Source organism: Rhinopithecus roxellana, chromosome 12, assembly GCF_007565055.1.
Source record: "Rhinopithecus roxellana isolate Shanxi Qingling chromosome 12, ASM756505v1, whole genome shotgun sequence".
In the NCBI taxonomy this organism is placed as follows: Eukaryota; Metazoa; Chordata; class Mammalia; order Primates; family Cercopithecidae; genus Rhinopithecus; species Rhinopithecus roxellana.
The window spans coordinates 2540528-2567097 of NC_044560.1; the positions used below are offsets into that span (position 1 = coordinate 2540528).

Genomic DNA, 26570 nt, shown 5'->3' on the forward strand with positions numbered 1-26570 from the left:
GTGAGCCAACATGCAGTGCTGTGATCAACACATAGACTTCTTACCTCGATGCCAAACAAACTTCCTGAAAAGGGGCGATCAACAAAGCGGGGCTTATAGGTGAGCACTGTGGTGCCTTTCAGAATAATGGCATTGGTGTCAAAGCAGGACACATCTTCAACGACCACAAACTCCGTGCCTGGAAAGGACAACATTGTCAATCAAGCCAAAGCTGGGAAGCTGGAAAACACCAGAGGCTGTTGCAAACGAGGCGGCACATTTCCACCAGGCTACAACATGAACCAGTAAGATTTGTTCTGCAAAATGTCTGCTGACATTTACTAACACCGTCATCCTGAACCAATACTCTGCATCTGGCCATGTGCAGCTAAGCCAACAGAGCCCTGCAGCAGCAGGAAAGACTGGGATGTGATTTCTCTCTTTAGAGTATTTCTAAACTAGATAGAGAAACTGCACCCCAGTCCTCCTGGGAGGCCTAGGAGATATTCAGCAATTCACAAAATCATCCTTTCTCTAAGTGATGACCTGATTGAAAATTCCAGGAAGATGACTCAGGTACTAATGTTGGCCAGGCACTATGCATCTAAGTAGCTATTTACAAGGTTGTTTACAAAGAACGTAGACCAATTTAATGTCGAGATTTTTGAAATTGGTAAGTTTTCAAGTTATTTGTATATATTTAATAGTAAATTCACTCTGCTTTACACTGTGTTTTTATCAAAAACCATATATAGATCAAGCTTTTGTAACCGAACTCATGTAAAACGCATTGTGCTAGCCAGCTTCATCAGAATCATTGAGAAGCAGGTACAGGTATCAGAAACGTAACAATAAATACACAAATACATACAGATGATATACTAGATGAGTTCGCTAGTCAACAAAAGCCATAGTAAATCCATCTATACAAAGAAAAATATTCTTTTTGTAATGAAAACAAAAATCCCCTCACTTACTTATCTTCAAAACTGAGGTTTTCACATACTAAACTTGCCTAAACTCCATAAACCACATCTGCTAGGGCCCTAAAGATCAAACAGCAAATTGAAGACAGACCATACACTGGAAAAAAAAGACCGCTGCCCAGGCGGGTGCTCGGGCCATGCACAAGCACTAGGCAGGCAGGGGGCAGGGACAAGCAACCCCACAGCCTTCAGTGGGCCAGGCAGCTCCCACCTGAAAATAGAGGCCAAGACCTCTGATGCTTTCAGGTCTGTAAAAGAGGCAAATGTGTAAGTGCTCATGTGAAAAATGGGAGGCAAAACAGAAATCATCCTGTAACACAGATATTGAGTCTAACATCCAAACTAAGCACCAATGAATCACACCGACATATAATCACCTGTTACATTGACCTTGACCTCCAGGTGCCTTTCATTGGACACAGGAAGGGAAGACCGCTTGGTAACTACTCCACTCTTCACAGTTTTGGGAACTATAGCAGATTCGCTGCTAGAGATATGGTGGCGAGAAGGAGTAACATGATTTTGTTTCTTAATATCACTGGGAGTGTGGAGAAAATCATGGACTAACAGTAACCAGTCAAATATGAGAAACACACGGAGATTGTTGAGAACTACTGTAAAGCAGGAGGAATCCTTGGTAGATCTATAAAAAGAAGACAGGAGAAACTAAATAGGAAAAAAGAAACATGGTATTTCAATAACCTGCAAATGTGCTGCTCGGTTTTGGCAGGTGGTATTCCAGTATTTTCTAAACTGTCTGCTTTGAGTATCAGTAAACTTTGAACACTGGTTGAATAACACATTCAGTGTATTACTGGTTTACTAACACATTCAGTGTAATAAGTTAATCATATTTTTAAACAAGGAACATTTTATAAGAAAGCAGCATAGATAGCATAGCTCAGAGGTTCTCAATCAGATGGTTTTGCTCCTCTGAAGACATTCTTTCTTTTTTTTTTTTTTTCTTTTCAGAGACAGGGTCACACTGTGTTGTCCAGACTGGAATTCAGTGGCAAAATCATAGCTCACTGTAACTTGAAACTCCTGGGATCAAGTGATCCTCCTGCCTCAGCCTCCCAAAGTGCTAGGATTACAGGTGTGGGCCACTGCACTGGGCCCTTGGAGACATTTTTAATTCACATTTTAATTGCAATTGCAACTAGAGGGGGTTGCTATTAGTATGCAGTATAGGTAGAGGCTAGGGATGCTGTTAACTATCCCACAATGTACAGGACAGCCCCATAATAAGGAATTATCTGACCCAAAACGTCAATCGTGCTAAGGTCAAGAAACTCTGCTATGGTAAAGAGCACAGGCTTTGAAGTCAGAGACGCAGACTTAAATACTGCCATTTACGAGCTGTGTTATCTTAAGAAAGTCACCTACCTTCGCTCAGCCTGTCTCCCCACTTATAAAATGAAGAATATTAATATGATAAGAAATAAAGCACCAAGCACATAGCAGATATTTGAGAAATGTCACTTTCTTTCCCTATGGGCTATTTCAAGAAGATCAATGAGGCACTCCTTCTTTGACACCTAGGATCACTTCTTTATAAATAATACCAAGTTTATACACACTAGTACTAGATTGTTTCTCTTCACAGTTTTGGGAACTATAGCAGATTCGCTGCTAGAGATAGATATTCGATGCTAGTACTAGATTGTTTCTCTAGCTGAAATTGACCTGGCAGCCCAGATCTTTTGGCCTGAGGAGAACAAGTAAGATGACATTTACCAGGGATAAATGTCCCCTAGGCAATCTAGAGGTAGAGTTGGGGTGAGGGCGGGGGGACAAGTTGCCATTTCTCCAAAGTCTACATTTGAAGTGAAAACCCAAAGGGGACTCTCAGGCCTGACCTCAAACCACGATGCAGGCAGGGGCTTCGGCCAGGCCCTATTAGCACATCAGCAGGCCCGGCCTACTAATGGATAGGCCTCAGATGAGCAGGACAAGAGAAACAGGGGCTGGAGCACTTCAAAGGGGTTTTCTGGGTTGAACTTAGTTCCGTAAGCCCAAAAGAGACTCTGGGGTTCTAGCTACTACATGTACCTGATTCCCTGCCCTAAAAGGTACTCCTATTTGGGAAAACCTAACTTTGAAATATTTCTAAAGCTGGTTTCTCTGCTCTCTCATTTCTCCTAAACCTGGCTCACTGCCTCCAGTAAAAGGGCATCATGATGCATGGCTCCTTCTTACAGACACAGCATTTTTCACAGAAACACTCTACTCTTTTGTAACGGAGAAAAAATGTTGCCCTCAGTAAAATGTTTCCACCCCATTTTGAACATAGATTGTCAGAGTTCTGTATTTAACTGGAAAGTCACAGTGTGTTGGATCCCTTTTCTGGAAAATATTTCAAGCCTTTAAACACTGTGAAGTGATTTATATTTGACACACAAGATCCCAACAGAAGAGTAATTCTTCTTCAGACACGAAAGGCGTTCAAAAATTCCCATCAAAAGAACATTTCACTCCTCTCGCTAACAATAGTATTTCTGTTAGTAAGAGCCAAGGTAAGGCTTTATCATTTGACTCCAATAAATTATACACCTATAATACATAAATATTTCCAGGCCCCCTGTATATTAAAAATATGGTAAGAAGAAGACAACTACCTGACAGTCTAGGAAGCCAGATTAATAATAATAAAGTAAACTCAAAAATAAATGTTTCCCGGCTGGGTGTGGTGGCTCACACTTGTAATCCCAGCACTTTGGGAGGCCGAGGCAGGCAGATCACAAGGTCAGGAGTTTGACAGCCACCTGGCCAATATGGTGAAATCCCGTTTCTACTAAAAATACAAAAATTAGCCAGGCATGGTGGCAGGCGCCTGTAGTCCCAGCTACTCAGGAGGCTGAGGCAGCAGAATCGCTTGAACCTGGGAGGCGGAGGGTGCAGTGAGCGGAGATCGTGCCACTGCACTCCAGCCTGGGCAACAGAGTGAGACTACGTCTCAAAAAAACACAAAAAAAAAAAAAAGAAAAAAAAGAAATGTTTCTCCAGATGGACCAAACAGATGCCAGCCTCTTGTTCAAACTTCAACCAAATGAACTGCAAAATGCAACCATCTTATCACATGACTGCAATCAGCCCAATGACGAGAAATCTGTTGGAAACGTCATTGGCTTTAACATCACAGACCGAGGTTTGACCTCTGATTTCCTGACCTACTAGCTGTGTGACCTCAGAAGAGTGAACTAACCCTTCTCCAAGTTTCTAACTTGGAAACTGCAAAATGAAGAAGTCACCCCCTTTGCAGACTTGTCAGGATTTCACTAAGCATAGCTAAAGTGCCTGGCTCATGGCGAGGCCCAATAGGAGGCAATTAGGATTCCTACTCCTGAATTTTTTAAAGTTCATACAAAAGCATAAATGTCTACTCTGCTAGACTTCCTAAAGGCATATGAAGAAATCATGACCTCTCTCGAAAAACAAAACAAAACCTAAACCCTGGGGAATTCTGAACAGCACATTGAAATGTCAGGCATACAGAAACATGTAAGAATAATCCTGACGACTTTTTGTTCTGTTTTTTGCTTAACCACAAAGTTTTTCACAATCTTTTTACTTAGTGGTTTATACTTAACAACATGTCTGATGACATGAAGCACTAACAGAAGGGAAAGTCTCCTTTTTGGGTTTTCATTGAAAGACTTCTTTAGATCAGGCCTAATTTTTCAGTTTTAAGGTCTAAGTTCAGCCGTAACATCAGTAAATGGTATATCATAAAATAACACGTTATATCAGCAATAACAATGACAGCTGCCAACTGTGCCAAGCAATATGCCAGAATTACTTTAATTATTACCTCTACCCCATGTGGTGGGTATAGGTAATTTTCTATTTTATATAAGAGGAAGTTGAGGCTCAAAGGGGCTAAACAACTTGTCTGAAGACACATAGCTAGACAGTGAGAGAGCAAGGTTTTCAGCCCAGATCTGTCTGAGTCCAAAATATATGTTCTTTCCATATACAACACTGCCTCCCATAATACCAGAAAGAAAAATATAACCTAATTCAAAACGGTAAAAACTACATATACATGGATAATGAGTCAGTAAGACTTGAATAAACGGGTAATTCAAGTCAAGCCCACCTTCCCTTCCATTATTTGTAAAGACCAAAAGTCTTTGTACTTTTTTCCTTAAAAAAGCATAATTTCTTCCTTCTCCAAGCCATTTTACAAATTAAAATAGTCTAGAGTTTACAAGGAGATTGATTTTAAGGCTCAATTCTGAACTACTTTATTTTTAAAGGCAACAGAGACATCTTTTGGCCAATAAATGAAACTGCAAGATTATAGGAATAATATGTTACTATACAGTACGCTGCACTGATTAAGCCATTATCTGTTTATCTTTCTAGCGATTCTTTGGTTTTTTGATGTTCTAAAGCCAAAAAAGACTTGACCCAAAAGGGAATGTCTCCATAAAGAAAGGCAGAGAAGGGTCTGGATCTGCTACCTGAAATGTAGTTCAATCTGAATGGATCCTTGGGTGGTGCTGCTGTTCTTAGCAGGCTGAAAGATACAGCTGAACACGTTCGTCATGCCAGGGCTCGTCTTCTGCCCAGCATAACGGGTGTCAAAAGCCATCATGGAATGGGAAACCAAGTTAATGGACTTGGTTTGGTTGGAAAAACTTTCATAGAGCAGTTTACATTTCTTGAAGTCAAATCTAAAAGAGAGAAAAGAAAGCAGGCAAAATGTGAAACACAAGTCTTCCATTTTATGAAAGTATGTAAGTTCGAGATAACAAAAGCAAAATCAAAAATATATCTAAGTCCCATAAGGAGAATAACCTTCATTCTGAGTTGTTTGTTGTTGTTGTTGATTTTGTTAATAGACTCCTCGAAATGGAGTTAGTGTCACTGTGCCTTGGATCTTACTTTTCCAGTTCCAAAATGATGATCTTGCTTATAGGAAATGCATGAGAAGTAACAATACCACATGTTTAACATATTCTTGATCCGTTATCATTCCCACGACCCACCAGAAGTCTAAGAAGTCTGTATATTCCCAAAGAATGTCAAGGGTCCCTCGGGCCTTCATCTGTCAGCTTCTAGCTTGCCTGCATGTTTCACTCTCCAGTGTCTGTCCAACCGTTTATGTAAAACTGTTATAGTGTACTGGGAACAAATAATGCTCTTTACATGGAGAATAATTCAACTAATCTACCAAGAGGAAATGCATTTGGAACCATCGTTTTTTTATAACAGAGAAAGCTGCAATGAGGAATTCATAATTACTCAGTACCATTATGACAATACATGCAGAATTATTCCATATTGAGAAAAACTAAGGGCATAGCCAATCATCACAAAAAATTGCTGGGTGAGATGGTTCACGCCTGTAGTCCCACCTTCTTGTGGGGGCTGAGGTGGTAGGATCACTTGAGCCAGGGATGTGGAGGTTGCAGTGAACCGAGATAGCACCACTGCAGTCCAGCCTGGGCAACACAGAGAGATTCTGTCTCAAAAAAAAATAAAAAAAGAAAAAGAAAAAGAAAAGCAAAGGAAAGAATAAAATTGCTGGCTCACAAGACCACCAATCTGAGACCACACTTTCAGTAACCAATGCTCTCATCAGCTGAGTTAGGTACAGACCATGGTGGACTTTCAACAGAAAGACAAACTAGAAGACAGAGTGCTTCAGCAGGGAATTATTGGCCTTGAAGTGCTGTTTTCAAATGCCAAACCACTTTCCCAGTCATACGACCATAAGCTAGCCATAAAAACTCTATCTGGAAAAGAGGAGTGATGTATGCCCAGCTTACAGGGCTGATAAGAGATCAAAATGAAAAGGTTATTAAGTATGAAACGCACTCTTTAAAGTTCAACACCAGTAATCATGAATTCATACATCTATATTGACCAAGGAAGTGACAGAAATAAGTGAAGTACTAGGTAAGCATATGACCCATTTCAAGGGAGCAATTGCTACTGCGCTTCCAGATGTTTCCAAGTGAGAACAGGGACCTAGTATTGCCAAAGCTTCCAGTTTTTCAAAAGAAGCTAAATACAAACCTTTTATATAAAATCCCGCGTTTTTTGGGGGCCGGGGGGGGGACCAGGTTTCAGCTCTGTCGCCTACGCTGGAGTACAGTGGTGTGATCATGGTTCACTGCAGCCTCAACCTCCTGGTTCAAGTGATCCTGTCACCTTAGCCTCCTTCAGTAGCTGGGACTACAGGCATGCACCACCATGTGCAGCTAGTTTTTTAATTTTTTATAGAGACAGGGTCTCTCACTATGTTGCCCAGGCCAGTCTGGAATTCCTGGCCTCAAGCAATCCTCCTGCCTTGGCTTCCTATAAGTGCTGGATTCCAGGCCTGAGCCACTGTGCCCAGACCCTAACTTTGAAAATGGCCAGCGAGGCATCAGTGCCGCACATCAAGTGGTTCTGCATCTCCCACCCCGTAACTACTCAGACACACAGCAAGACAGGACTTCCTGACTCCATCACCCTGTGTGGGACCACATTTTAGCTCCACGAAGTCTGCCAAAGCATTTAATTGCCATTCAAGACAATTCCAGAGCTCGTTTTTCTCTCTGGTACATCAAAACACTAGCTGCTCTGTCACCCTAAGCGACTATAACAAGCAGAGCAGCCTGAGACCCACAATGGTCACACAGTATGAGGCAGAAAAAGATCTTCACTGTTTTAAGCCACTGATAATTTGGGGTTGTCTGTTACTACAGCATAACCTAACCAACGTTGACTGATAGAGCAATGCATCTAAACTTTTCAATGCAGACAAGATTCCACCTGCGGGCCACCACTCTGCAACCTCTGCTCCGTGTTAATGCAAAACATGTGTATTATTTGGATACTGTTACTAACAGTATAATAATATAATTAAAGGCATACCTGGCTAGGGACCCAGCACCTTCTTTTCTTTTTGGATCTTTAAGCTCCAGACTTACATTCACCATATCAATGAGGAAGCACATGCAAGTGTATACTTCTCCACTCAGAACAGTCTACAAAAGGAAAATGCCCGTCAATCCATAGCTGATGATGCCAACCTAAAAATAGGTTAATACGCCAAGAAATCTAATTTGCTTGTTGCTCCACCCTCTTTCTCCGGGTGAGTTTGAGGAATAGATACACAGGGTGACCATCAGCTGAGACTATGAGAGTTACAGAAGAACATAAGATCTCACTCACATGAATTCTTGGATCTTGTAAATCATAAGGCCGCATAAATTCCTCTATGGGTTCTCCCAGGTTGTTCTCCAATAAGCCGCGGATCAGCTTGTATTTATACAGATCCAGAGAGCAGTGGACTGAGGAGAGATTGCCATGGATAGATATGTCTGGCACAGTATGACTTATTTCTCTATGAAAAAGAAAAAAGATCACTTACACAAACAAGTCACTAACTTAACATCGACATAGCTCACACCCAAATAATGGAGCTAAAGTGTACTCACCTACATTATCAAGTAGATAATTCCTACTTCCAATGACAAAAATTCCTGTAGCTCCAAATGAAACAAGTTAATACGACTGTCATGCTTCAACTATAAAAAGCCCCTTTTCTCCCAAAATTTACATTTAGAAAATCCTCAAACCAGGCCAGGTGTGGTGGCTCACACCTATAATCCCAGCACTTTGGGAGGCTGAGGTGGGAGGATCACTTGAGCCCAGGAGTTCGAGACCAGTCTGGACAACATAGTGAAATCCCATCTCTACAAAAAATGCAAAAATCAGCTGGGCGTGGTGGTGTGCACCTGTGGTCCCAGCTACTCAGGAGGCTGAGGTAGGGGGTTCACTTGAGCCCAAGAAGTCATGGGTGCAGTAAGCTGTGATCGCGCCACTGTATTCCAGCCTGTGTGACAGAGTGAGACCCTGTGGGAGGGAGGGAGGGAAGGAGGAAAGGAGGGAGAGAAGGAGGGAGGGAGGGAGGGAGGGAAGGGAGGGAGAGAGGGAGGGAGGGAGGGAGAGAGGGAGGTAAGGAAATCCTTAAACCTAACATGAGCTAACTAACTAATCTATTAACAAGGAAAACCTCATGAGACTCAGAAAGAGCTTAAATATTACAGTTGGGAGCCAGGCGCGGTGGCTCAAGCCTGTAATCCCAGCACTTTGGGAGGCTGAGACGGGCGGATCACGAGGTCAGGAGATGGAGACCATCCTGGCTAACACGGTGAAACACCGTCTCTACTAAAAATACAAAAAAAAACCCTAGCCGGGCGAGGTGGCGGGCGCCTGTAGTCCCAGCTACTCCGGAGGCTGAGGCAGGAGAATGGCGTAAAACCCAGGAGGCGGAGCTTGCAGTGAGCTGAGATCCGGCCACTGCACTCCAGCCCGCGTGACAGAGCAAGACTCCGTCTCAAAAAAAAAAAAAAAAAAAAAAAAAATATATATATATATATATATATATATTACAGTTGGGAAAGCAATAAAGAAAAGATGCCAAGATCTTTATTTAACTCTTTGGATTCAGTGGTAACTAAAGGCAGACACCAGTGTTTCATACTGAGCCCAGATGGGACATTAGGATAAACTCTGAACAGGTTCATCATCTCAGTTGGGATGGACAGAAGTAAAGCTGAAGAGGGGGAGGGGCACACATCTATACCTCATCTCAATACTAAAAAGCTTTCTCTAACCTCCCATGGGTGAACTGGGCATCGTGAAGCCTACAGACACTATGCTCTAAGTATAGAGAGGGATAGTGTTTGAAATGGCAGAGGTATGTAAAAAATTACTCTGTCTGCAGAGAAAAGCCGACATACAACAGAGTTTTAAAAGACAATGATGCAATAACAAAGAAAAACGGAGACGGCTGACCAGGTGCCATCTTGGGCTGCTGTGTGTGCGGTGTGAGACTGACAGGACACCCTGCATCCAGCATCACCTTCTATCAGGCCTAACAGAGTACAATTACCTGCACAGAAACACTGATGGGAGTGGGGAAAGTTTAGATAAGCTGAGTAGGAAAGCTTTTTTTATGCGGGGGGGAAAGCATTGCTTGAAAAGAAAACAAAGTGTTCAATTTCTAAATAATGAAGCTCCTCTTAAGACTGCTTAGCCAGTAAAACCAAATATAGCCCATGCCAACCATAACTGAACACCAGCCAGGGAGCACTTGAATAACACGTAAGACTGAAACACAAACATCCCAGTGAGAACACCTAAGTTGTATCATTAATCCAGAGAGAAACTAAAAAAGTGACATTAAATGACTTGCCCAAACCAAGAACTGTGAAGGGAGTAGCCAAAAAGAGATTCAAAATCATGCCCTATACAAATAATAAAGCTGTTTTTCTTTTTTTTTTTTTTTTGAGACTGAGTCTTGCTCTGTCACCCAGGTTGGAGTGCAGCGGCTCAATCTCGGCTCACTGCACCCTCCGCCCCACTGTTTCAAACAATTCTCCTGCATCAGCCTCCCAAGTAGCTGGGATTATAGGCGCATGCCACTGTGCCTGGCTAATTTTTGTATTTTTAGTAGAGACAGGATTTCACCACGTTGGCCAGGCTGGTCTCGAACTCTTGAACTTGTGATCTGTCTGCCTCAACCTCCCAAAGTGCTGGGATTATAGGCATAAGCCACCATGTACATATGCCAAGGCAGGTATGACAAGGCAGGTGGATGACAAGGTCAAGAGATCAAGACCATCCTGGCCAACATGGCGAAACCCCATGTCTACTAAAAATACAAAAATTAGCTGGGCGTTGGGGAGTGTGCCTGTAGTCCCAGATACTTGAGAAGCTGAGGAAGGACAATCGCTTGAACCCAGGAGGCGGAGGTTGCAGTGAGCCCAGATCTCGCCACTACACTCCACCCTGGCGACAGAACGAGACTCCCCCTCAAAAAAATATATATAAAGATCAAATCAAATACTAAATTAGAATCATCTACTTAACTTCCTGTATCCCTCAACAAAACACAAGTGACTTCAAAGGAATTAGTTTTCTCTTTCATCATAGTAGCCCTCATGTTCAGCACATAGTAGGGACTCAATAAACATTTGTTAAATAGATGAAGAAATAAGTGAATAACTAGTCCTTCCAAACTTAATAGCACTGATTTCCACATTAAGATTCTACTTATCATAGACAGTTATTCAGATACAAAACATTGGCTGGACATGGTGGCTCACGCCTGTAATCCAGCACTTTGAGAGGCTGAGGCAGATAGAACACCTGAGGTCAGGAGTTTGAGACCACAATAAGGTGAAACCCCATCTCTACTAAAAATACAAAAATTAGCCAGACATGGTGGCATGTGCCTGTAATCCCAGCTACTCGGGAGGCCGAGGCGGAGGAGAATCACTTGACCCTGGGAGGTGTTGGTTGCAGTGAGCCAAGATTGCACCATTGCACTCCAGCCTGCCTGAGGGACAGAGCGAGACTCCATCTCGGGAAAAAAAAAAAAAAAAAAACACACTCACTTGTCCAAATTCCTTTCCACCTGCAATTTCAGCCTACAAGGCTCGGTTAAGAGGCTCCCTCCTGTCTGTCGCACAGAATAGGAAGGGAAGATCAGATCTCCACTACGGTCCTCTGGTGCCTTGGAGTATTCTCTTGGATGTCTCTCTGCAGCAAAGATGTCCATGTCCTGGAGATCCACGACAATGCAATCCAGCAGGCAGACATGGTCTTCTACAAGGACCCAAGGAAAGAGAGGTAATGAAGAAAAGGGGACCCAAAAAGGGGTTGCCCTAAACAAATAAAAAATGCAAAGCTCATTCTGTCTTTGAAAATGTTTACAGCTACCTGCTTCCCCCCGCAGTCCACTACTCAGAAAACTGGCTGTCCAGGAGTCTCCACTATGGCAGCCAGACCTCCTGATGCAAATCTCCATGTGCTCGGCACACCCTGCCCGCCTGCCTCCACTCCAAGCACAGACCGCATCACAGTTCTTCGGTGTCTCATGTCCACACTGTGACAACTGAAGCTAGCAGGGGGAGGTTGATGACTAAATCCAACTCCTATGCAATCCCTCCCTACACACAATGCTACCAAAAGGTTTACAAACTTTTCCCAGCACTAAAATTCCTTTTTCAATTATTGCCACATGTAACCACTTCCGTTTCCACCGACCAGATCCAAACCACCTTCATTCTTGCCTAGACCAAAAAGAACTCTCCTCCATTAGACCTACAAAATTCCATTCTAGCCCTCACAAAACCATTCTCCCCACAAAATACCTGAGTGATCCTTAAAAAAATAAACAGTCCATAACATTCACTTCTTTTATACACTTACTGGCTATGGTTAATCCAAAATTCTTTCTGCAAGCCGGTGCGGTGGCTCACACGTATAATCCCAGCACTTTGGGAGGCTGAGGCAGGCGGATCACCTGAGGTCAGGAGTTCAAGACCAGCCTGGCCAACATGGTGAAACCAGTCTCTACTAAAAATATAAAAATTAGCCAGGGGTGGTGTTGGGCACCCAAATCCCAGCTACTCAGGAGGCCGAGGCAGGAGAATGGCTTGAACTCGGGAGGCAGAGGTTGCAGTGAGCCAAGATCGCGCCACTGCACTCCAGCCTGGGCAGAGCAAGACTCCATCTCAAAAAAAAAAAAAAAAAAAGAAAGAAAAAAGAAAAAAAATTTTTTCTGTAAAACTCCCCCAAATCCCTACAAGGCCCGGCATAAGCCCACTGCCTTCTTTCCCAAGCTCATTTCAAGCCATTCTCTCTCCTGCTCACTAAGCCTCAGGCTTACTGTCCTTTGTTTCCCCCAACATGCCAAGCTCTTTGTTGCCTCAACAGCCTTACAAGTGGCATGGCCCTCCCATCTCATCTAAATTCAGTCTTCTCTCTTCTTCTGTCTTTCCCATGATAACATTTATTATCATCTATCAATATTTAAATGCTCAGTGTCTTTTTCGTTAGTCTATAAGTAGCACTGTAGGAGGAGCCATGTCTAACAGCATGTTAATATACTAGGGAATAAAATATTATAACACCTGGCATGAAGTGGGTACTGAAAAAATGAGTTTTGTATTAGTTAATTACATTGATAAATACATGAAATAGATAAATGTAGAATTGATCTGGTAAAAAGGGGTAAGGAAAGGGAATGAAGCAGGCTTTGGAGATTCTCTAGGACAGGGGCCCCAAACCCCCAGGCCACGGACGGGTACTCACAGCAGGAGGTGAGACGGAAGTGAACGAGCATTACCACCTGAGCCCTACCCCCTGTCAGATCAGTGGTGGGATTAGATTTTAAGCAAGGGATCTAGATTATGTGCTCCTTATGAGAATCTAATGCCTGATGATCTGAGGTGGAACAGTTTCATCCTGAAACCATCCCCAACCCTGTCTGTGGAAAAATTGTCTTCCATGACACTGGTCCCTGGTGCCAAAAAGGTTGGGGACTGCTGTTCTAGGGTACTGCTATGGAATCCTAGGATTATACGGAAACAGTGTGAAAACGACTGTCTTAATCCAAGACAATATTATCATTAATAGTGAAATTTCATAAACAAATAGCAAATTAGTAGGAGAAATACTGTTAAAAAAAGAGACCTTCTTTCTATAAAACATCCCAAATCACTTCTTAAAGGCATCCACTGACACATATGTAAGACTGGCCTTGTTCCTACTCATCACGGACGTCATAACATCAGTGACGGTAAGCAGCATGTGCTGAGTGGCCCTCAGGTGCAGCCCTCTCTGTGCTCTAAAAGTGCATGCAGACAGACTGGCAAGCAGTATCATGTTCAGTCACAATTCGGTTCTGGAGTCAGACTGCCAAAATCCATAGTCCAACTCTTCCAATACTATCTACACAACCTTGGGCAAGTCAGATTACCCAATCTCTGCAAGCCTTTGCCTCTTCATCTGTGAAATGGGGGTGGATCACGAGGTCAGGAGATCGAGACCATCCTGGCTAACAAGGTGAAACCCCATCTGTACTAAAAAATACAAAAAAATTAGCCAGGGGTGGTGGCAGGTGCCTGTAGTCCCAGTTATTCGGGAGGCTGAGGCAGGAGACTGGCGTGAACCCAGGGGGTGGAGCTTGCACAGGGGGTGAAGCTTGCAGTGAGCCAAGATGGCACCACTGCACTCCGGTCTGGGCGACAGAGCAAGACTCCATCTCAAAAAAAAAAAAAAAAAACCCTACAGGAGTGTAATGTGAACAAAATAATTAATGTAAATAATGCACCACAATGTTTGGCACACAGTGTTTCACAACTACTACTATGGTGATGAAAATTATTTTGTTGAATGATCAACATAATTAAAACCACTTTCCTGTCACCTGTAGGACTATAAGGTACCAGAGAGAGCTAACAATTCCTCGAATCTATGTAAAAGGACACTCAGCAGCCTCTCTCAATTAGTGTCCTGCATCTTGCAAAGTCCTATCACACTGGACTGATCTTTGCGGCTCATCATATTCTGCCTCCCTCTCTAGCAGCTCAGAGCAGCTCCCACCTATCGGGTGCATCACTCATCCAGAACACATTTAACAACAGAAAAGAGGCCGGGCACAGGGGCTCACGCCTGTAACCCCAGCACTTTGGGAGGCTAAGGTAGGAGGATCACTTGAGCTCGGGAGTTTAAGTCCCAGCCTGGGCAACATGGTGAAACCCAGTCTCTACAAAAAACGCAAAAAAAAAAAAAAAAAAAAAAAAAAAAACTTAGCTGGGTGTGATGACGCATGTCTGTAGTCCCAGCTACTCAGGAGGCTGAGGTGGGAGGATCGCTTGATTTCAGGAGTTCAATACTGCAGTGAGCCATGATTACAAGACTGCACTCTAGCCTGGGAAACAGTGAAAGACCCTGTCTCAAGGGGAAAAAAAAAATACATAAAACCAGAAAAGCCTCCAAAATAATGCTCTCATTTGGAATGACTAATTCTTATATTGGAGAGAAGAACACCAATAACCAGATGGTTCGTGTCTTTTAAACACTGCGCTACAGCATTTCTGTTGTTGCCTAATTTACGCTAATTTTTTTAATGTGTTCTTTTATATTTTTTAGAATTAGTGGCTTGCAAGGACAGTGTCTGGGTAGTGGCTTGCAAGGATGCAGGACTCTTTCTACTTATACTATCACTAGCTGGTGGCAACTATTTTCACCTATAAGAAAAAAGTCCTAATAGACTATCTAAAAATCGCTTTAATTACACTGTATCTTGCTAATTTAACCCTACTGTAGAAGTCATCCAATGAGAGATCGACACCGAAAACTCTTAAACCTTCTAAAGCAAAATCAAAATCTAATCATCGTTAAAGAAATGCTCTCTTCACTAACATCTGCTTGAACACAATGCGCGCCCCCCACTCAGGTTCCTGAACAGTCCTGTGAATTTCCCCACCTTCAGTATTATGCGGCTTTTCTCCTCTTTTACCTGGACTACTGGACACTTGGCCAACAGACAGTGTGGGTTGCGGCCCTCGCTGCTTGGTGGAGGTACTGGGCACAAACTCACTCTTCAGGCTTCCCAGGCTCATTCCAGCAAGAGGCATCATGAACTGCCCCTGGGAATGGGTTCCCCTGGGCTCCTCCGTGCTTGTCGTTTTTCTCAGACTGTGTTTGGGAGTACCTGTTGGGGAAGCTGAAGGCACAGATTCCTGGGAAGAAACAAAATAAAACTAGAATGCAGGAAATGGGAAGTGGGGAGCACTGGTGGTGAGACTCTATCTTTAATATCTCCAAGTCCTATCCCAGTCCCTAGGGTCTTCAAAGACTCTAATAGTTGCACTTCCCTCGGCCTCCCAGATCCCATAAACAAGAGGCTACCAGGATCATGCCACAAAAAATTATCAGCAGAGATGTTACACATAGTTCAATACTTGCTGAAAACTTCTGCAGGAAGATAGCATCTCTTGGCTCAAGAGCAAATGTGAAGATGCCAATTGCTTCAAGTGGTTTAATCAAGGTTAAATGCAGCAAAAGCAAGTCTCTCAGCTATATGATAGCTTATTGCTTTGCTGTTGGGGAGAGGCATATTGTTAGAAAACACATCTAATGGCAACATGGCTCCAATGTGTTTGTACTTCCTAGATGTCTCCCCTCATGGGTTTACATTTCCCATCTAAGTAACTGTTGAAATGAAAACAAAATGGAAAACAAAAGAGGTCAGCCATTCCTATGATGTTTCTGCTCAAGGGCATACAAATTAGGAAGGCTAACAGAGAAGATAGATTCAGTAATTCTATTGAAAATACTACTCTTCTTACACACTTAGTACCTTCAGTTAATTGCTAACAGAGGAAAATCTATTTCACCAAAACAATTCAATAATTGATTTAAGCTTCCCAGGGCTTCTTCACGGAGGCCTCAGAACTACACGTCTGCGTGGCTCCCATAGCATCATGGTTCACATCATGCCATTCTCAACTGCATCTGAGAGGAGAGGAAGGATGGCTCTCCCTCTAGGGCTGCCTTTTATGTTGACTCCTCTCAGCTTTGGAAAAGAATACAAAAATACTGCTCCCTTTCACAGTTCTCTCAAGTAGTAATTACAAGTAAAAGAAACTAGTTCTTGCTTTCTGCAATTTTTTTTTCAAGGCAGATTAATAGGTAAATGTCATTATTTAAGTATTTCAACATTAAAACCTTTCCCTCTCGCTTAGTTTATTTAAACTCTGTAAAGTGTTTCTTGCCCTTTCATTTGATTCATCTCTATATCCTCTCTGTAGTTGGTTTAAATAAATCAGTGGTTTGAGAAGATTAACCCAAAGCTTTTGAAAGACTTTGACTTAGAAATTGTGGTTTAAGCATAAGCTATGGTTGAAAAAAACGAAATGAAAGCATATGCAAAAAAACTCAACCTTGTACTCATTAAGACATGGATTTATGTAAAACAATTCCAAACACACAGGAGTCATGGAACTCAAGGGCAAATAACCCCTCTCCACGCTTTGATTTCAGGATTATTTCCTGTTCTTTAACCACTGGAATGCATATGAGACAAACCTCACACATGCAAATGTATTCAAGGGCAAATGCCAATACAAAATGATGGATGGTGAAGAAGGTAATTATTCACTTCATAGAGACTATAATCAATTATATTTAACTGTATGCATGGGGAGGTAAACTTCACAGATGTGTTTATCTGGTTACAAATACTTGAACAAGAGACACACTCCAAACAACCCTTATGGAATTCTACAGAACAATCACTGGTACCTAGTAAGATAGTTTTTCTAAGATTTAAGGATATAAAATAAGATCACCAAGAAAGTACTAGTGAGGGCTAAAAGAAAAAAAAAAAAAAGAAATTCTTCTTAATGGGCCTTAAGAACAACTTCTTTACACAGTAGGAAAGTAATTCAAACACTAAAAAAAAAAAAGTTAATAAGCAGGCTTTCTCAAGTAATGAGATATTTTAAAGGGTTAGTTTTCATTTTCTTTTTTAAGCATGTGAATGTGAATTGACTGCTGAATCCCATAAGGTTTTTCAGAATAGTCAGGTTGCAAAAAAAGCACATTATACCTTGAAGAAAAAGCGATCCTTGTATGCACTGCCACTTAAAATCAAATCCTCAAAAACAAATACAGGGAAATTTTTTTCATTAAAACACTACAAACTCTGTGCTATTATTTGGCTTAAAAAATAGGAACCCTTTTGCAAAAATTTCTTAAGTATTTTGGCAATTCTTCTGCCAAGGCTAACTTCAGGGTCTGCTGGTAGATCCATATATAGATATATCTGATAAGGAAATTCAGTCCATTACCTTTTTAGGAAGGATAGAGAAACAAAAATGATCCTGGTAAACTTGGTCACACATTCTGGCTAGAACTGATTTCCTCCTAAAAATTTTAGTACGGCCTCAAAGTAAAGATTTACCACAAACAAACACAGTTATGCACTGCATAATGCCATTTCAGTCAACTACAGACCATATATACTATGATGGTCTCATAAGATTATAATGCAGTATTTTTTTAGCTTTTCTATATTTTGATATGTTCAGATACACAAATACTTACGATGGTGTTACAACTACCTACAGTATTCAGCACAGTACTGTGCTGTACAGGTTTGTAGTCCAGGAGCAACAGGCTACACCATAGAGCCTAGGTGTGCAGGAGGCTAAGCCATTTCGGTTTGTGTAAGGACACTACAATGATCACAGAGCAAGGAAATCACCTAAGGATGCACCATTCTCCCAAGTAGCTCCCTGTAGCTAAGGGACCATGACTGTATTTGGTCTTAGTTCACGACACAAGAGCTTCTAAGACCCTTGGAATCTCGAGAGTGATAAAATGTCCTTGTGTATGTTAATGAGATAACTGGTGGCTAAAAGCCCCTAAATAGCTTTAGAATGAGGGTTGCTGGAAGTACGGGCAACCACGTGATTAGAGGGATGGAACTTTCAGTTTTTGTGCCCAGACCTCCAGGGAGAGCAGTAGGGCTAGAGATTGAGTCTACTCAAAATTGGCCAATGATTTATTTAATTATACTCATGTAATGGGGATGCCATTAAAAGCCTAAACAATGGGGTCCAGAGAGCTATCAGGTTGGTGAATACATCCACAGTCCAGGAGATGGAGCAGCCCAATTCCATGGCACAGAAGCTCCTGTGTTCGGGAAGCTACGAGATCTCGCCCTACGCACCTCTTCATCTGGCTGTATCCTTTATTACAGCCTTCATACTAAACCAGTAAATGTGCTCTCCTGAGTTCTATGAGCCACTACAGCAAATGACCGAACCTCAGGAGGCATTGTGGGAACACCAAGTTTATAGCTAGTCCGTCAGATGTACAGGAGACCTGGACTTGTGACTGGTGTCTGAGTGGGGAGCAGTCTTTAGGGACCTGTGGGGTCTTACCCTAATTCCAAGTGGTTACTGTCATAATTAAATTATAGACCAGTTGGTATCTTCACAGTTGGAAAATGGTTAGTATGGGGGAAAATCCAACTCATTTGGTATCAGAAGCATTAGAAGCTGTTTCCTTTTACATGTAAAGAGCACAGCACTGGCTGATATGTAATAAGCATTCAGCAAATGGCAGCTATGTATTGCTATTTTTGGCAGTTTTAAAATCTTACAATCAAATCTTACATACACATCTCAAAGGCCATCTCTCTCCCTATGTTATTAGCTATTACACTAAAAATAGGCATAAGTAGCTGGGAATTTTAGTAAGTGCTTTTCTGACACACTAAAACGAGTTTGCAAGGAATAAGCAAATAGACTGAAGAGCTGCTGTTGAAACCAGCAAGGAATGATGAAAACATGTACCAGGAATGACAAGGCCTCATCTCTGGTTCCAGAAATGTCACTCGGTCTCCTCAAATGCAAAAATGGATGAAGGGGGACTAATCAGACCATCTAAAAGGTCCTCTCAGCTTTAAGGGTCTGTGAATTACTAGGGGTTTACATTTTTATTGTTTATTCTCAAAGAATCCTAGTTTCCCCTAACGTAAAACACAAATAACAGTCCTCATCCTAATTACCTCCAAACACTGTTCCGAGAAATGCACAAGTCACAGCCATAAAAAAGAATGAAATCATGTCCTTTGCAGCAACATGGATGGAGCTGGAAGCCATAATCCTAAGCAAATTAATGCAGAACAGAAGAGCAAATGCGGCTGGGCGCGGTGGCTCACGCCTGTAATCCCAGCACTTTGGGAAGCCAAGGCAGGTGGATAACCTGAGGTCAGGAGTTTGAGACCTGCCTGGCAAACATGGTGGAACCCCGTCTCTACTAAAAATATAAAAACTCAGTGGGTGTGGTGGTGGGTACCTGTAGTCTCAGCTACTTGGGAGGATGAAGCAGGAGAATTGCTTAAACCCAGGAGACAGAGGTCGCAGCGAGCTGACACGGTGCCACTGCACTCCAGCCTTGGCAACAGAGTGAGACTCTGTCTCAAAAAGAAAAAAAAAAAGAAAAGAAAAGAAAATGCCCCATGTTCATATTCTCACTTGTAAGTGGGAGCTAAACATTTGAGTATTCGTGGATGGACATAAATATGAGAACAACAGATACCTTCCTGAGGTTCTATAATTTGCTAAGAGAGCTCACAAAACCCCGGAAAACACATTTACTTGTTTAATATCAATTAGAGCAGGGTTGGGGGTGGGGGGAATGGGTTGGAAAACTACCTATTGGGTACTATGCTCACTATCTGGGTGCAATATACCCATCTAACAAACCTGCACATATACCCCCGTATCTAAAATAAAAGTTGAAAAAAAAAGGTGCCACAGTAACTTAAAACTGAAAAGCAATATACTGTATGTTATTACTAAGACATTTTTAAATGGCTTCAAGTAAACCACAGGCCAATCATGTCCTCTGAAAAAAGCCACAGAGTCTAAAACATTCATATTATAGAAGGAATGCTTTTATCTAAAGAAAGCATTATAAAAAGATGGAAGGTTGACTCCATTGGTTTGTTTGCTAAAACAGGTTACTACCTACAGTTACTAAGAGTTACAATTTACACTACCTCAATTCATAAGGTTAATGGAAAAGTCAATAAAATGTCAAAAAAAAAATTCTTCAAGCACATACCCTACAAAAGTAATAGCAATTACGGATCATCTTACAGCAGCATACAAATTTTTCCATTAGTGATCAAATACTAGCTGAACAGAAAAGGAAATGGATACTGATGCTCACCTTATCTTGTAGGGAAAATGTGCCAGGAAAACCAGCAAACAGAAACTTATTTTTGACTTTCAACTTCCCCAAATTTGCTACAATCAGATTATTTGATCTGGAACTTTCTGGGATCAGGAGAACGGGAGCACCAGCTTCAATATCCAGGAGAACCCGTGAACAGCGCTGAGCTTGATCTCTCACCTGAAAGAGGAAGGAAAACTGACTCAGAGGATAATTAATTCCTTAATTTCACCATCAAATAACCTCAGATTCCCAAAAGTTTCATGAGTTTATAAAATAATTAAAATTATACAGAGCACATTCTCTGACCACCATGGAGTTAAATTAGAAATCAGTAACAAGATAATGGAAAATCCCCAAATATTTGGAAAATAAACTACACACTTCTAAATAACCCCTAGGTCAGAAGAAATCACAAGGGAAATAGAAAAATATTTTCAATAAAATAAGGAAGACATAATACATTAAAATTTGTGGGATACACTTAAAACAATGCTTAGAGAAAAATGTACACCATTACTTTAGAAAGCAATAAAGACTTAAAAATCAGAAATTGAAAGGTTCCACTTTAAGCAGCTGAAAAAAGAAAAGTAAACTAAACCTGAAGTAGAAGGAAGAAAATAAAAAGCATAAGTCAATGATATAGGAAACCGACAATTAGAGAAAAATCAATTAAACATTTTATAGACTATGACTGCACCCAAAAACCACAGAACATATATATATGTGTGTGTGTGTATATATGTGTGTATATATTATATATATTATATATTATATATATTATATATTATATATATTATATATATATATATATTTTTTTTTTTTTTAGATAGAGTCTTGCTGTGTTGCCCAGGCTGGAGTGCAGTGGCACAATTTCAGCTCACTGCAGCCTCCACCTCCCGGGCTCAAGTGAGATTCTCATGCCTTAGCCTCTCGAGTAGCTGGGATTATAGGTACGTGCCACAACGCCCCGCTATTTTTTGTATTTTTAGGAGAGATGGGATTTCACCAGGTTGGCCAGGCTGGTCTGAAACTCCTGGCCTCATGTGATCCATCCATCTCGGCCTCCCAAAGTGCTGGGATTACAGGTGTGAGCGTGCCCAGCCCAGAATATATATTCTTTAGAAGAACAGGTGGTCTATTGGCTGAGAGTATGCCTCAGACGTAATATAGGCCTGAATAAGTTAGTTATTTTAAAAGATAAAACTAATAAACCCCTGGCCACTTGTTAGCTTGGTTATCTTGGTTAAGTCGTTAAAGTCTCTGTGCCTCAGTTTCCTTATCTATAAAATGGGAATAATCATAAGCCTAAGTCCTACCTCAAAGAGGTGTAGGGATTAAATGAGACAATACACCCAAAAACTGAGGTGAAAATGTAACAGCTATTATTACCACATCAACACCATATCTTTTCAGTCTTTTTTCCTGTACACACAGCTACGTATTGTTGTATATACAGGCATCCTGACTAGCGCTTACATCTTTAACATGCATTCGGTTACACGTTAATGGAAAAAACTCTGAATCATGAGCCAGACAACCAGGGCTAAGAGTTAACAATGTTTCCTCAGTTATAAAATGAAGGGAACACATCTGCTGACCACGGCCTCGTTAGGAATTATCATAACTAATTATCATAACTAATTATCTTTTTTTCCTTGATTATATCCTCCCACTGAAATATAAACTCCATGAAGGCAACGACCTTGTCTTTCCTGTTTTCCACTCTGTTCCTAGCATCTGGCAAGCTGCATGACACATTCATTTCTAAATTACTGAAGAAATGAACAAACAGGGTTGTTGTAAGGATCAAATGAGATAATGTGTAGGAAAGCACTTTGAAAACTCCAAAGCATCATTAATATAAATAATTATTGCCAAAAGTACAGGCTACTTATTTCTGTTACCTCCATATTCCTACTATAACTGAACCAAGGGAAAAATAGTAAGAAAAATAACTCCCTGTTGGTCATATAGCTTATGGTAGTAAAACCAACACTCAAGATATTTGTCCCAAGATTTCTAAGGGTGCAGTATTACTTTACAATACCAGTTGCTAGGTGAATGAAGAAGTGTAACAAATATAAGAGGATACATGTAAAGTGGAAGCCACAGGAAAACTGCATCATACTTCCAGGGTAAAACATATGGGAAATAATTTACATTTGGCCAAATTATCTCGTACAACTGATACTCTTATAATTTCAAACTTTAAGAATAAAAAGAAATTCAAAGTCCCAATGAATCATTATTTACAGACCTCAGAAAATGTAGGAATAAAAAGCCAACTACATGTCAAAAACACGTGTCACCAATACAAGGTGAAAGAAATTTAAATTTCAAACAAAATAGCCTCTTAATCTTATCAGCAAATAAAAGATCTTAGCTCATATAAACCTAATTCAAACAGCTAGAATTAAAGATTCTTGAGAAGATAAGCTTTTCTTCAAAGCCTACATATTGAACAATGTTCAAAATAGAAAGACATTCCTTTAACCTCCTACTTGTCTTATATAATTTCATAAAGCAAAACTTGAGACTTATTGTTCAACTCTGCTTAACCCAGGAAGTTAAACCCAATTACTCAGTAACGTACAAGTATCTCATTTCCTAACCCAAATGATTCAGCACCATAAGACTTACTACTGTTTCAACCACACATGTAAAAATAACTGTTTTAAATGCACATAACAATTCTAACAGAAAATATTTAGCAGAGTTGTATTGAGAGTCACAAAAATGTTCATAACTTTGATAAAATAGTACCATTTATAGGAATCAATACTATAAACATAATTCAAAAAGTGAAAAAAAAAACTTCACTTCTGTAAAGATATTCACAGAAGTATTACTCATAAGAATGAAAAGCTAAAAGCAATTTAAATGTTAAAAATAGGAAAATGGTTAAACTAATAGATTACATAGTTGCTATACAGGATATCTATGAAAAATGCAAAGCAAGATGGAAAAAGACTCTAAAAAAAGCTAGGAAAAATAGCTGGATTCTAAAAGTGCACGTATCAAATCAGTGTGTTGGACATACTTGATACTCTGTATGCTATTTCTGAATCTAAATTATTTTATAAAAGCATATGCAGACCATAAATGTAGTATCATTTATATCAAATAAAAAGTCGGACAATAAGAGTGTTGGCAAAGATATGAATTAAAAGAAATTATTATACACTGCTGATGGGAGACTATCATTGAGACAGCTGTTTTGGAAAACGATCTGGCTTTATCTAGTGAAGATAAATGTGCGCACACCCTGCGGCTCAGTAATTCCACTGCCAGGTATCTCAGAAATCAGAGAAAGTCTCAAGGCTCATTGTACACAAGAGCTAAACACTGTAAACAACCGAAATGTTCCAAAGGAAAATGGATAAATCATTCATACACAGAATGAAATGCAATGGTGAAAATAAATGCTATTGTATGTAACAATATGAACGAGTCTTACCAACACACTAAGTGGAGGAAAAAGCAAGTCATGGAACATTAAATACGGTTTAATGCCATTCTTATAGAGATCACAAGCAAAGCAAAAGATACGGTTTAGGAATTTTGTCTTTTTAATTTTAAAGGATCTTATAGACCCAAAAATCATCCGAGTGGTTACCTGAGGAGTTGACAGGGGAACAGGGAAACAGAATAGGGAAGGAACACAATATATGCAGGCAGCTATCTTCCTGATGTTCTAATTTTCAGTTTAGAGGCGGGTTCATAGATGTTCATCTATTATTATACTCTGTAACATAGAGACATGCTACAGATAATCTTTTATAGGTATAAAACACTCAAATTTTTTTTTAGTTTTTAAAGAAAGAAAAAAAGGTTATATATTCCATAAGTAAATTCAAACAGAAACAAATTAAAACATGCTATAGTGCAGAGATACTAGTATGATTCTTTTTTCCAGATTTTCTATCATTTGATTATGCTGCTTTTCTATTTTTAAAAATGTATTCTCTGGAAGATCCACAGGAAACTGACAGTACTTGTTGCTTCCAGGGAGAGAAACTAGACGGCTGGAGAAAAGTAACTGAGGGGACTTTTCCCCAAACGCCCTTTTTCAGTTTGCTGCTGTACCAAATCAATATCTAACATAGTCATTTTTTATTTAAATTAAAATGTAGTTTTTAAAAATGCTGCCACTATAAAGTCAGTATCTATTTATTAAGTTATAATATTTTGCCTATTTTTTTTTTTTTTTTTTTTTTGAGTCATGGTCTGGCTCTGTCACCCAGGTTGGAGTGCAGGTGGCATGATCTCAGCTCACTGCAGCCTCTACCTCCTGGGCTCAAGCCATCCTCCCACCTCAGCCTCCCAAGTACCCAGGACTAAGGCACATGCCTCAGCACGACTGGCTAATTTCTGTATTTTTTTGTACAGAGTTCCACCATGTTGCCCAGGCTGGTCTCAAACTCCTGAGTTCAAGTGATTTGCCCGTCTCGACCTCCAAAGTGCTGGGATTACAGGTGTGAGCCACCACACCCGGCCATAAAGTTTTTTTTAAAAAGGAGAAATAACACATTTTTACAAAAGTACATTGTTATTTTCTGTGGTTCCCAAACTGCACTGAGACACCACAGGGTGTTGAAGGCTTGGAGCTGCCAGGACTTTTTTTTTTTTGAGATGGAGTCTCGCTCTATCACCAGACTGGAGTGCAGTAGCGCCATCTCGGCTCACTCCAACATCCGCCTCCCAGGTTCAAGTGATTCTCCTGCCTCAGCCTCCCAAGTAGCTGGGACTACAGGCAGGCGCCACCACGCCCAGCTAATTTTTGTATTTTAGTAGAGACGGGGTTTCACCATGTTGGCCAGGATGGTCTCGATCTGTGGACCTCGTGATCTGCCCGCCTCGGCCTCCCAAAGTGCTAGGATTACAGGGGTAAGCCACCACGCCCGGCTGCCAGGACATTTTAAGTTTTTGAACGAAAAACAACATCTGCCAGACACTGCACTAACTAGTAGCTTGTGGTAGCTGGCATTCAATAATAGATCATTCTATACTCCTTTCAGTAAGCTCTTACCTTTGCGAAGCTGGGTCTTCAGCGGTTGCTGTGATAAAAAGCAAGTACCATAAGAAGATAAATGTAGACAGGAAGTAAGGGTTGTAATGTCCAACCTGATTCCAAGTTTGAGAAGTTATGCAGTACCTAAGAGGCACATACCTCCTACCAGTCATTGTGGTTATTTAAGAATGAAATCAAATAGTATTCGTTCCATTTATATGTTACTATTTTTGCAAACACCTACTAAGCTGTTAGGACATTGTACTCGTCAAGTTGTTTAGACTTACGTACTTTGTAAATGGAAATACCATTAGGTACTTCCTTTGGCCTAGGATGTGCCATGAATAAACTACCAGGACCCCACGGGTGCCTCGAACTCAGTTTGGAACTTCTGATCTACTGCATTTAGAAAAAACCTACCACTTTCCAAGAGAAACATCCCCACTGAAGTCCTAAAAGGGACCAGAAGTCGTAGTGTTCTTTGTAAATCTCCCTTATCTTTTTTCTTACAGAAAGTGAAAGCTACACTTTGAAGGTAATTTAAGTGAGATACAATAAATAAGGGATAAAGCTCTCCAATTACGCAAAGATTTCTGTAGCTAATCTACATGGAGAACATATTAGCAAGGATAAATTACCTTTACTCTTCCAGATTTATCTCTAGAGGCCTAAAAGTTCTACTGATCAGTCAAACTGGAACAGCAGTTTGGAGGGCCCAGGCTACCTACCGTCTGCCCCTCAATAGCAGCTCGCTGGCGCCCTAAGACATCTTGCAGCTGAGTGAAATGCTGAATGAAGGCCACCACCTCCGCCTGGAAACGCTGAGTATGCACATACTGCACAGAGGCCATCCGGAGGCTCACGCAAATGTCATGTTCTCTCCGGAGCAGAGGGTCAGGCCGTCCATACCTAAGAATTAGGATAAAAGTGTGACTCAGATAACAGCAAGATACAAGTTAGTATTTCAAGAAAACTCAGGTTGGTTTAGGGGCTTCCCTAAAAACAGCTTTAATTATTAAATGGAAATCCAAAATTAGGCT

At 40.9% G+C, this 26570-nt stretch overlaps 1 protein-coding gene across 6 annotated transcripts in view; it reads right to left on the minus strand.

Moving 5' to 3' along the window:
- The window catches only part of VPS13D (vacuolar protein sorting 13 homolog D), a 294906-nt gene that overhangs the window by 200284 nt on the left and 68052 nt on the right, over positions 1-26570 (minus strand). For all 6 annotated transcript variants that reach the window (XR_004060385.1, XM_030942225.1, XM_030942226.1 and 3 more), the window contains 9 exons: positions 26259-26439; positions 20514-20696; positions 15283-15505; positions 11369-11579; positions 8136-8307; positions 7836-7948; positions 5432-5644; positions 1343-1608; positions 45-178 (listed from right to left, as the gene is read on the minus strand). Coding sequence is in view for 5 of the 6 variants with exons in the window: in XM_030942225.1 (XP_030798085.1) it covers positions 45-178; positions 1343-1608; positions 5432-5644; positions 7836-7948; positions 8136-8307; positions 11369-11579; positions 15283-15505; positions 20514-20696; positions 26259-26439 (1696 nt within the window). In the remaining variant the exon portion in view is untranslated. The remainder of the gene's footprint in view (positions 1-44; positions 179-1342; positions 1609-5431; positions 5645-7835; positions 7949-8135; positions 8308-11368; positions 11580-15282; positions 15506-20513; positions 20697-26258; positions 26440-26570) is intronic.